At 34.7% G+C, this 12835-nt stretch overlaps 1 protein-coding gene across 3 annotated transcripts in view; it reads right to left on the bottom strand.

The window, feature by feature from the left end:
• The window catches only part of PHKA2 (phosphorylase kinase regulatory subunit alpha 2), a 128479-nt gene that overhangs the window by 83795 nt on the left and 31849 nt on the right, over positions 1-12835 (bottom strand). For all 3 annotated transcript variants that reach the window (XM_031958910.1, XM_031958911.1, XM_031958912.1), the window contains exons 2-4: positions 8331-8489; positions 2545-2592; positions 1486-1654 (exon numbers count right to left, since the gene is read on the bottom strand). In XM_031958910.1, the coding sequence (XP_031814770.1) occupies positions 1486-1654; positions 2545-2592; positions 8331-8489 (376 nt within the window). The remainder of the gene's footprint in view (positions 1-1485; positions 1655-2544; positions 2593-8330; positions 8490-12835) is intronic.

The following is a 12835-nucleotide window of genomic DNA, read 5'->3' as shown; positions in this document are numbered from 1 at the left end:
AGACTTTACTGAGGTCACACCAGACCAGACTGAATTGAAAGTAAGGTCCTCTGATTCCAAATCCAGAGTTCTTTCACTCTACCTCAAGTGGATTAGGGATATGAAAAGGAACCCTACTCAACTTTAGACTGAGTTTAACCAATGTCTAGGATTATCTTTAATCTTATATTATCTAAAGAATCTTTAGATTAAATTTTATCAATTTGAGACTTGATTAAGTCTATAAGCAGCAAAGATAGGATTCTAGGAACTATATCATATTAAAAATAGTTGAAGGATTTGGAAAACTTCAGTCTGAAAGAAGTGACAAAGTATGGAATTGACTTATTCTGTATTTCTCTATTAAGTAAAACTACCACCAAAGGGCAGAAGTTACAAAGGTGGTACACTTTAGTTTAACATGAGGAATGTTTGTTAATAGAATACATTGTAAATTAGTGAATACTTAGGTCATCAAAGGACAAGTAGGTAGCAAAGTAAATAGAAAAAGAGACAGAATCAGGAAGATCCATCTTCCTGAATTCAAGTCTGGCCTCTTATACTTATTAGCTGAGTGATTCTGAGTAAGTAACTTAACCCTGTTTGCCTCAGTTTTTTGATTTGTATAATGAGCTAGAGAAGGAAATGGCAAACCACTCTAGTATCTCTGCCAAAAAAACCCTTACAAAGAGTTTGCATATAACTAAAAATGATTGAACAACAACAACAAAGGTCATTAGAAATTTTCACAAGTTAGATGATGTCAAGGATACTGTGGAAGGGATTTCTGAATTGGATAGGAAATTTCCTTCTGACTCGTAAAATTTTGTGATTTTACAATTCTGTTATGGGCCAGAACTCTTGTACTTAAAACAAGGATTTTTACAAGGTGCTAAGTCAGTGGAATTGATAAAGACAATGGTTATCTAGTTTAGCATGGTGCTTAATAGTTCTCTAGTTCAGTACATGTACTTAGTACTTAATATAGTTCTACAAGATTCACACCTATGATAATGTAATTATAAGAGAGCATATAAACTGGGACAAACTCAGCCAGAGTCAGAGCCAGAGAAGACAAGCGGACTGGAGGCGGGAGCTCAATCTCTTGGAGCCAAGGAGAAATAGATTCAATTCATCATCCACCTTTGTGGTGACTGGAGGCTGAAGCACAAGCTTGAGGATTCAGAGCCAGATTCATTCACTTCATCTCACACCACTGTGGTGGGCAGGCTCTCTTCCTTTGCTTCTCCACTGAAACCAAGACTCCAGAAGGCCTCTAAGAAATCTAGCCCGGGCTCCAGGCAAGGAAACTAGATTATGAAGGAGATAATAAAGGATTTGAACTTTAACACCTGGCTATTCTTGTGGCTATTCTCTACTGAAAAGAAGGCTGCTCCAAGACCTCCAGAAAACCATATAAGAACATTACACAATTCAACAAGTCCCAATTCAGTTAATTTATTACTTGTTTTCTGTTACATGTATAATTCTATAAGCTTTACTTACCTGAAGCAGTCATCTGTGCTAGAAATAATAAAAATAAGGAAGTAGCATCAACTTGTAAATGTCCCCACTGGTCATCACCAACCACAGTGCCACAGGTGGCAGTACTGTATTTGGCATGCAAGCTGTCCTTGGTGCTCTGAGTATTCTTAAACTTCTCAACTTTATCCACCTAAGAAAGATAAAGTATAGCTCAACATTATTCACTCTCACCTCACCTACAACAACAAAATATCAGAAAAAGGGATAGAAACCTGTGGTTCTTGACTCTATATAAAGGGCTGAAACTCTGAGTTGATGCACTGAGGTCGGACAATGGAGCACTTAAGGCTAATTACTGATTGGACAATACTCTATTAGCACATGCTTGGAAAAATAGCCCTTCCCACTATTCTGTGCTGATTCAATCTTTTGGTGTATACAGAGAATTGTGGGAAGGATTAGGGGGTGAAGTAAGACAAGCCAGAGTCACTTTGGCGGTAGAGGAGGAAGAAGGTCGTGGAAGTCCTGCATCCATCCAATTAACTTCTACCCCTAAAGACCAAGAATAAAGACCAAAGACTTTTGCTTATCCTGACTCCAGCTGATTCTAAGGTATACAGGGTAACTTGGTCTTTACAACTCTACATTTAGCAGTCTATCTATTAGAATGTTTTCTATTTTTTTCTGAATATTATATTTTCTATGAACAAAATTCAACGCATTTTAGCTTCTTATGCTAAACTCATAAATGAAAATAATCCAATCAACTATTTTTTATACCTAAATATTAAGTTCTCTGAGGGCAGGAATGGTCTCATATATCATCTCCATCCCCCTTATTACCTAACCTGTATTTTCTTAAGTTGTTTTGGAAATGATGTTTTTAAACAAAAAATAAAGCATAACATGGTTTAAAAAAACCCACCTTTTTATTTTATAACAAATTATTAAAAAAAAAAGACACTGTGAAGAGCCAAAGAAAAATTCAGTCTCAGAAAATTTCAGCTTCTGAATAACAATACTATGAAATTCAAGCTAAAGTGACTTATAAAAATAAATATATATGAGTTTTCCAATTACCTGCCTCATCATACATTGAAGGAGACCCCTCATCAGTTTCACAACATTCTGGAAAAAACAAACAAACAAATCAGAAATAGGATTATATCAATCAATTAATTAAGCAATCAGCACTTATTAAGTACCTACTATGTATCAGGTCATATCCTCTACTTGTTTCATATATTTATTGTGAAATGTTATCCTTTCAAACATTTCTTCAGTCTTAATCAAGATTACCAGGCTAGTCATTCCCATTAGTTTTTCCTCTTACATATTCAATTCATCAATTTACAAATATTTATTAAGTGCTCTCTCTATATCAAGTGTTAGGGATATAGTGACAAAAATAAAAATTCTGCCCTCACCTATACAAAGTAAAATACAATAAGTACAGGCATTTTTGGAGGGAGAGTACTAAGAAGAGGGTAACAACCATAAAAGCTAATCTTCTGGTCCTGATTTTTTAGATTTGCATTATTTTATAAAAATATTTTCATTTTTTTCATTTTTTTTATCTTAAAGGAATCATAGTATTTCATTACATCAGTATGCTTGAATTCATTTAACAATTTGCATTATTTGATGATTGGGCTAGTTCCAATATTTTGTAATTACAAATAATAGTATGAAAAATTTTGAATCAATATTAATCTTCCCCTTCACTCCTCCTTATTCCCTCTAAAGTCAGTATTTGGTACAAAGGTACAGACAATTCTTTTTTTTATATAAGTTTGCTTTATGCAAGCTCTACTTTACATAAAAAATTCTGAAAGAGATCAACATTTCAAAAAAAATCCTCCTCTAAACAAATAGGCTAATCTTAATGTAATCTCTGCTTTTATCTCTGCTGCTTTTATCTCACTGCTGCCTCTTGACTCAGCACTCCAAAGTCTCCCCTCTGCTCACTTAAAAAACCCTCTCTGTGAAATTAGAAGAATGAATGCAAACACCACATAATTGGAGGCTTTGCTTAAGATCTCTGGCACCAAGAGAGGAGACTTTTGCCCCATCCACCCACATGCCCGTGTGTTTGGTCCTACTGTATCTTTCTTTCATGAATTTGCAGTACTCAGTGTCTGTCCCTGGCTCTGTGTATTATACATCCTCTCCTATCTGTGTCCATGTTTGGCCCAGCACGTTCTTCCTTCCAGATCCAGCCAGGCCCTTATACAGTCAGCCCTGTTCCTGCTCTTGCCTTTCTTTCATGCCTACTCCTTGCTTTGCCATGTGCTGGCCCCCTCCTGCCAGTTTCTCTTTGCCTGCCTGCCTTCAAAGCCCTTCCCCACATCCAGCAGAAAATTCAGGTTATATAAAAACCTTACACAGAAGTCTGTGGAAAATGTAAAGTAAAAACTGTCTGTATATTAGATTATCTGGACAACTAAGTAGTACAGTAAATAGAGCAATAGGCTTGGAATCATACTCATCTTCATGAGTTGAAATCTAGCCTCAGACACGCACTAGCTGTGTGATCTTGTGCCAGTCACTTAACTTTGCCTCAGTTTCCTCATCTATAAAAGGAGCTGGAGAAAAAAATGGTAAACTTCTACAGTATCTTTGCCAAGAAAACCCCGAAATGGGATCATAAAGAGTCAGAAAAGACTGGAATTATTAAATAGCAATAATTAGATCATTCACTTCTTACAAACACTGTTATATATGCATGATACCAATGGGCAATTATATACAAGTGTCCAAAAAAAGAAACCATTATACTTCTAGAGCTTACGATGTTCCCAAAATGTTTTATTATTAAGGCTTGCATGTAATAGCTAGTAGTAATAGTATGAATATGGTCCAGGCACAGATTATGTCTGTTGACCACTGACCAGACTGGCTAAATTTGAAAAAGTTCATTAAAAGAAAAATCAGCCACCAGGTGATGAATGTTCTATGTCACAGAACCTCAGGAAGACAGCCTAATGCATAGAGTTTTCTGACCTTTGTTGGTAAAAAAAGCTAAATCACACTTTACAAAATTATTGAACTTTTAAATATCTATTTAGTGACCTATTCCTTTTTCCATATGAGGTAAAGTTCATTTTGGAGTGAATTGAAAGTGATGAGAGGAATTAATGAGATTTTCCTCAACATGAATAGAAAAAAACAAAACAAAACACAATAACCCTATTAATACTGCTTCCTATATTTAGCTACAATTGCACCCTAAATGTTTTGTAATAAGCTTCTATAGTCAGAGATGAAAAAGAGACTATATGCATAGAACCTATAGATCCTAATATGGTTATCTAAACAGTACAGAAGTGGGGGAAAAAGATGTTGTGTTATTTGTTCTCTTTTTGATGATATTGGGAAGGTGATGTCATGACTTGCAAGTGAGTTGGATTTAAACGAGGGAGGCCTGTTCAAAGTCATCAGCCTCATTTTCTCCTTCAAAACCATGTGAGCCCAGTGACAAGATACAGATCAATCAGGATGAAAGGAGATGGTCCTGCACACAGTGAGAGACCTTGGCCTTTTTAAGCTAAGATCTTTAATGGGCCTCGTTTTGAGGCAATTCCCATTATGATTAAGGCAAGGTAAGAAAAGAGACAGACAGAGAATGGCCTCTATTACCTAGTCAAAAAAAAAAAAAAAAAAGCCATCTGGGAAGGGAAGATCCTCAGGGTTTCTGAACAAAACAGAAACAATTGCTATTTAACTCTCACCTAGAACCAAAAGAGCCGAAACAATGATCAAATGAGGCTTGGGCTGGGACTTGGGTCAATCAATGACAGGCAGAATAATTTAGGTCTAAAACAGATGAAGGAAGACGCAGTCTTTTAAATGGCTTGTGGCAGGTTCCAAGAGTCTCAGGAGAGATGTGACCCCAGAGGTACTTTTCCATTAGTTAGCTAAGCAGCACAAAGGCCTGAGGTCTCAGATCAATCAGAAAGATCAGGAAAAATGGAGAATGAGGAAGTTGTCAGTCTCATGTAACAGTATCTGTGTGTGTGTGTGTGTGTGTGTGTGTGTGTGTAAATACATGTATATATGCCTATGTGTGCTAGTACACACATACAAACATACACATGTTTATATTAACACTCATGTATGATGTACAAGTATACTTGGAGATATTAATTAGCAGGTTCCATTCCATATCACTGTAATAAAATAGTACAATAAAGCAAGTCACACAATTTTTTTTTTGGTTTCCTAGTGTACATGAAAGTCATAGTTAGACTATAGTTTATTCAATATGTGCAACAATATTATGTCCAAAAAATAATAATTTAAGAAATACTTTACTGCTAAAAAAAATATTCCAACCATCATCTAAGCCCTCATCAATTTGTATTATCTTTTGCTGGTGGAGGGTCTTGCCCAAATGCTGATGGCTACTGACTGAATAGAGTAGTGATTGCTAAAGATTAGGGTGGCAATTAGCAGTTACTTTGCTTAAGTTACTTAAAATAAGCAGTTACTTTGCTATATCAATTGACTTTTCCTTTCACTTGAACACTTAAGGGCTTTTGTGGCGTTATTAAGTGCCCTAATTTCAATATTGTTGCAACTCAGGGAATAAGGAAACTTAGGGAGAGGAAGACAGAATGGAATAGTTTGTCAATGGAGCAGTGAGAAATCATATATTTAATGATTAAGTTCACCCATTTATATGGGCATGGTTCATGGTATCCCAAAACATAAAAGATCACTGATCACATATCACTACAATAGATATAGTTTAATGAAAAAGTTTGAAATATTTTGAGAATTACCAAAATGTAGGGGCAGCTAGGTGGTGCAGTGGATAGAGCACCAGTCCTGAAGTCAGGAGGACTTGAGTTCAAATCTGGTCTCAGACACTTAACACTTCCTAGCTGTGTGACCCTGGCAAGTCACTTTATCCCAATTGCCTCAGCAAAAAAAAAAAAAAAAAAAAAAAAAAAGAGAGAGAGAGAGAGAGAGAGAGAGAGAGAGAGAATTAACAAAATGTGACACAATGACAATGTGAGCATGTTCTTAGAAAAATGGTACTGACATTTTTTTCAATATTGTATAAAACTGAAAAAAGCTCAATATCTACTAAGAACAATAACACAAAGTATGCCTGTATTTATGTATATATCTGGATTAGATAGTACAGGTGGGTAATGGACAGGAAGAAAGCTGGTTGGATTACCTTCAGGAATGGCAATTTTAATGATTCCTTTAATGACTCCAAGCTTCTCAGGAAAATAAAAGTCCAGATTTTTTAATAATTCATTTTAATTATTTGGGGATTGTTATATTCTATGTATAAATCCCAAATAATTAAAATGAATTATCATGAACAATGAAGATGTGCACAGTAGTTATGAAAAACTGCAATATGTAACTAATGTAACAAGAACAAAAGAAGTCATAAAAGCAACTGTACAGTATGACAGAAAAAGGAAGTTTATTCATCACATGAGGGATGAATAAGGTTGGCCAGAGTGCTCTATTGGTATTCTTGTGATGTGAGGAGATATAAAGGAACTTCAAGAACTTCAACTGGATTCCTATTAAGTGACCTTGTGGAAGGACATGAAGAAGAATCTCACAGGATGAGTATGTAAGAGTAATAAATAACCACCAACATTTATATAGCACTTACTTACTCTGTGTCAAGCACTACGCTAAGCACTTCACAATTATTTTCCCATCTGATCCTAACATTTGATCCAATTTGATCTGTGGGATAAGTGCTTTTTCTCTTCCCTTCATTTTACAGTTAAGAAAACCGAGGCATATAGAATTTTACCTAGGGCAAGTTACCGAGTGTCACATCAGAAGCCAGGGTTCCAAGAGGAAGAGGTGAATGATGGTGAAAGCTACAGGAAAAGACAAAAAGAGGTAGAATCAAAGACAGAAGGGGAGGAGCTGGCGTTGAAAAGGCAACTCCTTCAGAGACTACACTAAAGAAGGGATGATTAAATAAAGATGAGATTTCAAGAACAAGAAATTTCACAATTGGTTCATTTTCTCTGTGAAATACGTGAGGGATCCAGGGGATGTGGTATAATAAACGGGGGGGGGGGGGAAGATTTGGAACTATAAATGACAGAGATTTGATCAGAGAAGAATAAAAGCAATGAGTCTTTTGAAAATAGAAAACATGAATTTGTTGTGGACCATGATATGATTGTGTGATTTCCTTTAGTAGTGTTAAGAAGTTTGGAAACAAAATCAGAAATGGAAAATAGGGAGCAAAGTGGCAAATAGAAAGGAAATGTAGATATAGAAAAAAGATAATATTGTGATTATCAAAAAGAATTAGAACTTTCGAAAAAGAGAAAAAATTTTCTCACAAAAGTGTAGGTTCCCTTCCAATAGATGGAAACCTTCAAATGAAAGATGGATAACCAATGGATATCAGGGAAGGAACTCCTGTTTAGGTACAAACTGTAGCAAATGACTTTTGAAGTGAAGCTTAGATGAAATTACTCTCATGCTTCCATTACTTTCAGGAGTTTATTTTTACCACATTTCTTTGCATAGTTGTTGTATCTTGTCTGTAAGTAAATTCTGACACTTTTTTTTAAAATAAGGATTTATTGGGCATATATTTGGTATTATTTATTTCCACATTCTTTTTGAGCTTTTGGATGCACTAAGGAAAAAGAGCCTCCAAAAGTGAAAAATACAATTGGCACTAGCCAAAGGAAAAACATGATAAAAAATGGGGAGTAGTCAGAAGGAGAAGAAATTTGGGGGAATCACACAAACCATTAATTATTTAAAATGATCAATTTGTTGAAAATTTTTGGTATGAAAATCAATTACTACATTAATAGCCTTAGCCCAAATCTAATTACAGGTTCACAACCAATCATTACCTGTTCTAATTCATATGCTTTAGCCTTATCTTCATCCCGATCTGCATTTTTCCGATATGCCATTCCAAGACCCCACACTGCCAAGATGCTATAGATATTGTCTCTAACCCAGGCATCTTTTTGTTCATGGCTGGCTGATAGCAGTCCTGTTACTGGACTCTAGAAAAAGAGAGAAGCAGAATAATGATTTATTAAACTCCAATTTAATTTATTCTCAAATAGGGGACATCAAAGTGTCATGTATACAGATAAGATACAATACTTGCCTGTAAAACAAAATAAAGCCCATAAACAAGATGCCATTTGAAGCCACCTGGTAGCTTCTACCACATTAGATACAAGATATTAATTATAATCTTGGGACTAATTGAGAAATTTTCCTCATATTAAGCCTAAATTAACATTTTTAGGCTAGTTCTGATCTAGAACCAAGAAAAATGTTTAATCCCTCTTTCTAATATGACGTTTTTAAAATATTTGAAGACAAAATTCATGCTCTTAAGTCTTCCTTTCTCCAAGCTAAACAATTCTTAAGAATCTTCAATTGATCCTTTTATATTGTCAAGAGACTCCCACATTATCTTGGTCATCATTCTCTAGATCAAGTTTCTTAAACAGTGGGGTCGTGTAACTTCCTATGGGGAGAAGTGAAAAATTTGGCAACAGTAAAACACAGTGAACACACAGTGATCAAAATTTATTCAAAATAAAATTCATAATGAATTCGAGGTATTTCTGGCAGCACTTGCCCATCTTAAATTGTGTGACTTCACTGTAAGCTTTGGTTCTGGACACACAACATATGTACTTTACACAGTGCATGCTGTCATACCATGCAATATCAATGAACAGAAATATGATAGCTTAATTGTGGAAAATAGATTTACTTTCCTACTGTCATTCTTAACCACGTGTCAAATTGTATTGTGTTAGAATATTTGATTTTTAAAATTGCTGTTATCTCCTCCTTTTACAGAAACAAACATATTTAACTGTAGCAAGACAAAAGTCCTTTAATAATATTTCTCCCACCATTACTTCTGTATGTATAGGTAAGTATGAATATCAATTTTTAAAATCAAGTACAAATATAATTTCATAAACTGAAGTTGGAATTTATTTGGAAAATTATTAGCAACATTTATATTTTAGGACAAAAGCATTTTTTATCATGGAGAACTAGCTAAATTTAGATAGAAGAGGTGATGACAATGTGGTAGAATCCTCGCTATTAGGTTGTAGTACAGCTAAATTGACAAGGAAAACAAAATATGTTGAATCATTTTTGCAATATGGAATTAGTTGTAATAATGATGTTGGTGTGGAAATATTTCTTTGCATAATATGTAATGAAGTTTTGGCTGCAGAGAGAATAAAACCAACCAACCTAAAATCTTAATCTCAAGCATGTGGTGTATTATAATAAATCAAAGGAATGTTTTGACTTTTAAAATCTTCAAGTAAAGGAAAAAAATGTTTTGAGAAAGGTGTTACTACCAACAAAATGTATTTAATTGCATCTTATGAAACTTCTTATTTAACTTCAAAAAATAAAAAAGCCCTATAAGATAGGAGGCCCTTGTGTTACTGTTGCTATTAAAATGTGAGAAATAGTCCATGGGAAAAAGTATGGGGATAAAACTTTATCAAATAATACCATTTCCAAAAGAATTTCTGAAATTAGTAATGATCAAGTCCAGCAGCTTATTATCAGGCAGAGGAAAGGAAGCTCTTAAGAGGGTGAAGTTTAAACAGATTATTGAAATTCAAAGATGAAGTAGTTTTATTTATATCTGAGCAGAAATATGATTTGTTTTTTTTTCTGTAATGACTTATGGCTTTCAAAACTATTTATTATTTGTCAGATATTTAAAACAAACTCAATTATTTAAATGTCAATTCAAGGAAAAAATTGTACTACTGTTTCTACACCTTGCCCTCCACCATCACCAATTCCATCCTTCTTGTTCTTCCATTTCCTTCCTTTCACCGTCCCCAATAAGTTCTCTTTTTACATTCTTACTATCTCACAATTAACAGATCTTGCCTCCACTTGATGATTTGAGATCCATCATTATTCTCTCTAATACTCAAACACCTTTTCCCTTGTGTCTCTTATAAAACAAAATAAGAAGGAATTGGAATATTCTTAGCTCTCATCACTCAAATACTTTCCCACCTTTAAATGTAAATCCTTTCAATTATACTGTATTTTCTCAAAGCTTGTTGCTGTCCAATACCTATACCTGCCTAGCTTGCTGTTAAGTGAAAAATGACCATAACTTGTAGTTGAGTAAGGAGTGAAGTAGTTAACATGGCTCTGACATAAAAGAGGATGCTATCTTGGAACTATTACTTTGGAAAGACAAATTGCCAATTGCCACATTCATGCTTCTTCATTCTCCCTGGGAAATTTTTTGACCTTATTCCATGCAGCCCTTCCCTTCTGCCTTCCCTCAGTTTCCCCAACACACACTTTTTGTTTTTATTTATTTATTTATTTTATTATAGTAACTTTTTAATGACAGAATCCATGCCAGGGTAATTTTTTTTTACAACATTATCCCTTGCACTCACTTCTGTTCTGATTTTTCCCTCCCACCCTCCACCCTCACCCCTAGATAGCAAGCAGTCCTATATATGTTGGATATGTCCTAGTATATCCTAGATACAATGTATGTGTGCAGACCCAAACAGTTTTCTTGTTGCACAGGGAGAATTGGATTCAGAAGGTAGAAATAACCCAGGAAGAAAAACAAAAATACACACAGTTTACATTCATTTCCCAGTGTTTTTTTCTTTGGGTGTAGCTGCTTCTGTCCATCGTTGATCAATTGAAACTCAATTAGGTCTCTTTGTCAAAGAAATCCACTTCCATCAGATTACATCTTCATACAGTATAGTTGTTGAAGTATATAATGATCTCCTGGTTCTGCTCATTTCACTTAGCATCAGTTCATGTAATTCTCTCCAAGCCTCTCTGTATTCATCCTGCTGGTCATTTCTTATAGAACAATAATATTCCATAACATTCATATACCACAGTTTACCCAACCATTTTCCAATTGATGGGCATCTACTCAGTTTCCAGCTTCTAGCCACTACAAACAGGGCTGCCACAAACATTTTGGCACATACTGGTCCCTTTCCCTTCTTTAGTATCTCTTTGGGGTATAAGCCCAATAGAAACACTGCTGGATCAAAGGGTATGCACAGTTTGATAACTTTTTGGGCATAATTCCAGATTGCTCTCCAGAATGGTTGGATTCGTTCACAACTCCAGCAACAATGTATCAGTGTCCCAGTTTTCCTGCATTCCCTCCAACAATCATCATTATTTTTTCCTGTCATCTTAGCCAATCTGACAGGTGTGTAGTGGTATCTCAGAGTTGTCTTAATTTGCATTTCTCTGATTAATAATGATTTGGAACACTTTCATATGAGTGGTAATAATTTCAATTTCATCATCTGAAAATTGTCTGTTCATATCCTTTGACCATTTATCAATTGGAGAATGGCTTGGTTTCTTATAAATTAGAGTCAGTTCTCTATATATTTTGGAAATGAGGCCTTTATCAGAACCTTTAACTGTGAAGATGTTTTCCCAGTTTGTGGCTTCCCTTCTAATCTTGTTTACATTAGTTTTGTTTGACCAGAAGCTTTTTAATTTGATGTAATCAAAATTTTCTATTTTGTGATCAATAATGGTCTCTGGTTCATCTTTAGTCACAAATTTCTTCCTCCTCCACAAGTCTGAGAGATAAACTATCCTATGTTCCTCCAATTTGTTTATAATCTCGTTCTTTATGCCTAAATCATGCACCCAATTTGATCTTATCTTGGTATATGGTGTTAAGTGTGGGTCCATGCCTAATTTCTACCATACTAATTTCAAGTTATCCCAGCAGTTTTTGTCAAATAATGAATTCTTATCCCAAAAGTTAGGATCTTTGGATTTGTCAAACACTAGATTGCTATAGTTGACTTTTCTGTCTTGTGAACCTAACCTGTTCCACTGATCAACTAATCTATTTCTTAGCCAATACCAAATGGTTTTGGTGACTGCTGCTTTATAATATAGTTTTAGATCAGGTACAGCTAGGCCACCTTCATTTGATTTTTTTTTCATTAATTCTTTTGAGATTCTTGACCTTTTATTATTCCATATGAATTTTGTTGTTATTTTTTCTAGATCATTAAAATATTTTCTTGGAAGTCTGATTGGTATAGCACTAAATAAATAGATTAGTTTAGGAAGTATTGTCATCTTTATTATATTCGCTCGACCTATCCAGGAGCACTTAATATTTTTCCAATTGTTTAAGTCTGACTTTATTTGTATGGAAAGTTTTTTGTAATTTTGCTCATATAATTCCTTACTTTCCTTTGGTAGATAGATTCCCAAATATTTTATGCTGTCGACAGTTATTCTGAATGGAATTTCTCTTTGTATCTCTTGCCAACACACACTTTTTTAATCTTTAGCTCAGAGATTACATTTTTCA

This window comes from Sarcophilus harrisii, chromosome 3 (assembly GCF_902635505.1).
Source record: "Sarcophilus harrisii chromosome 3, mSarHar1.11, whole genome shotgun sequence".
In the NCBI taxonomy this organism is placed as follows: Eukaryota; Metazoa; Chordata; class Mammalia; order Dasyuromorphia; family Dasyuridae; genus Sarcophilus; species Sarcophilus harrisii.
The sequence above is the reverse complement of the archived record's forward strand: the minus strand, read 5'-3'. Positions and strand labels throughout refer to the sequence as shown.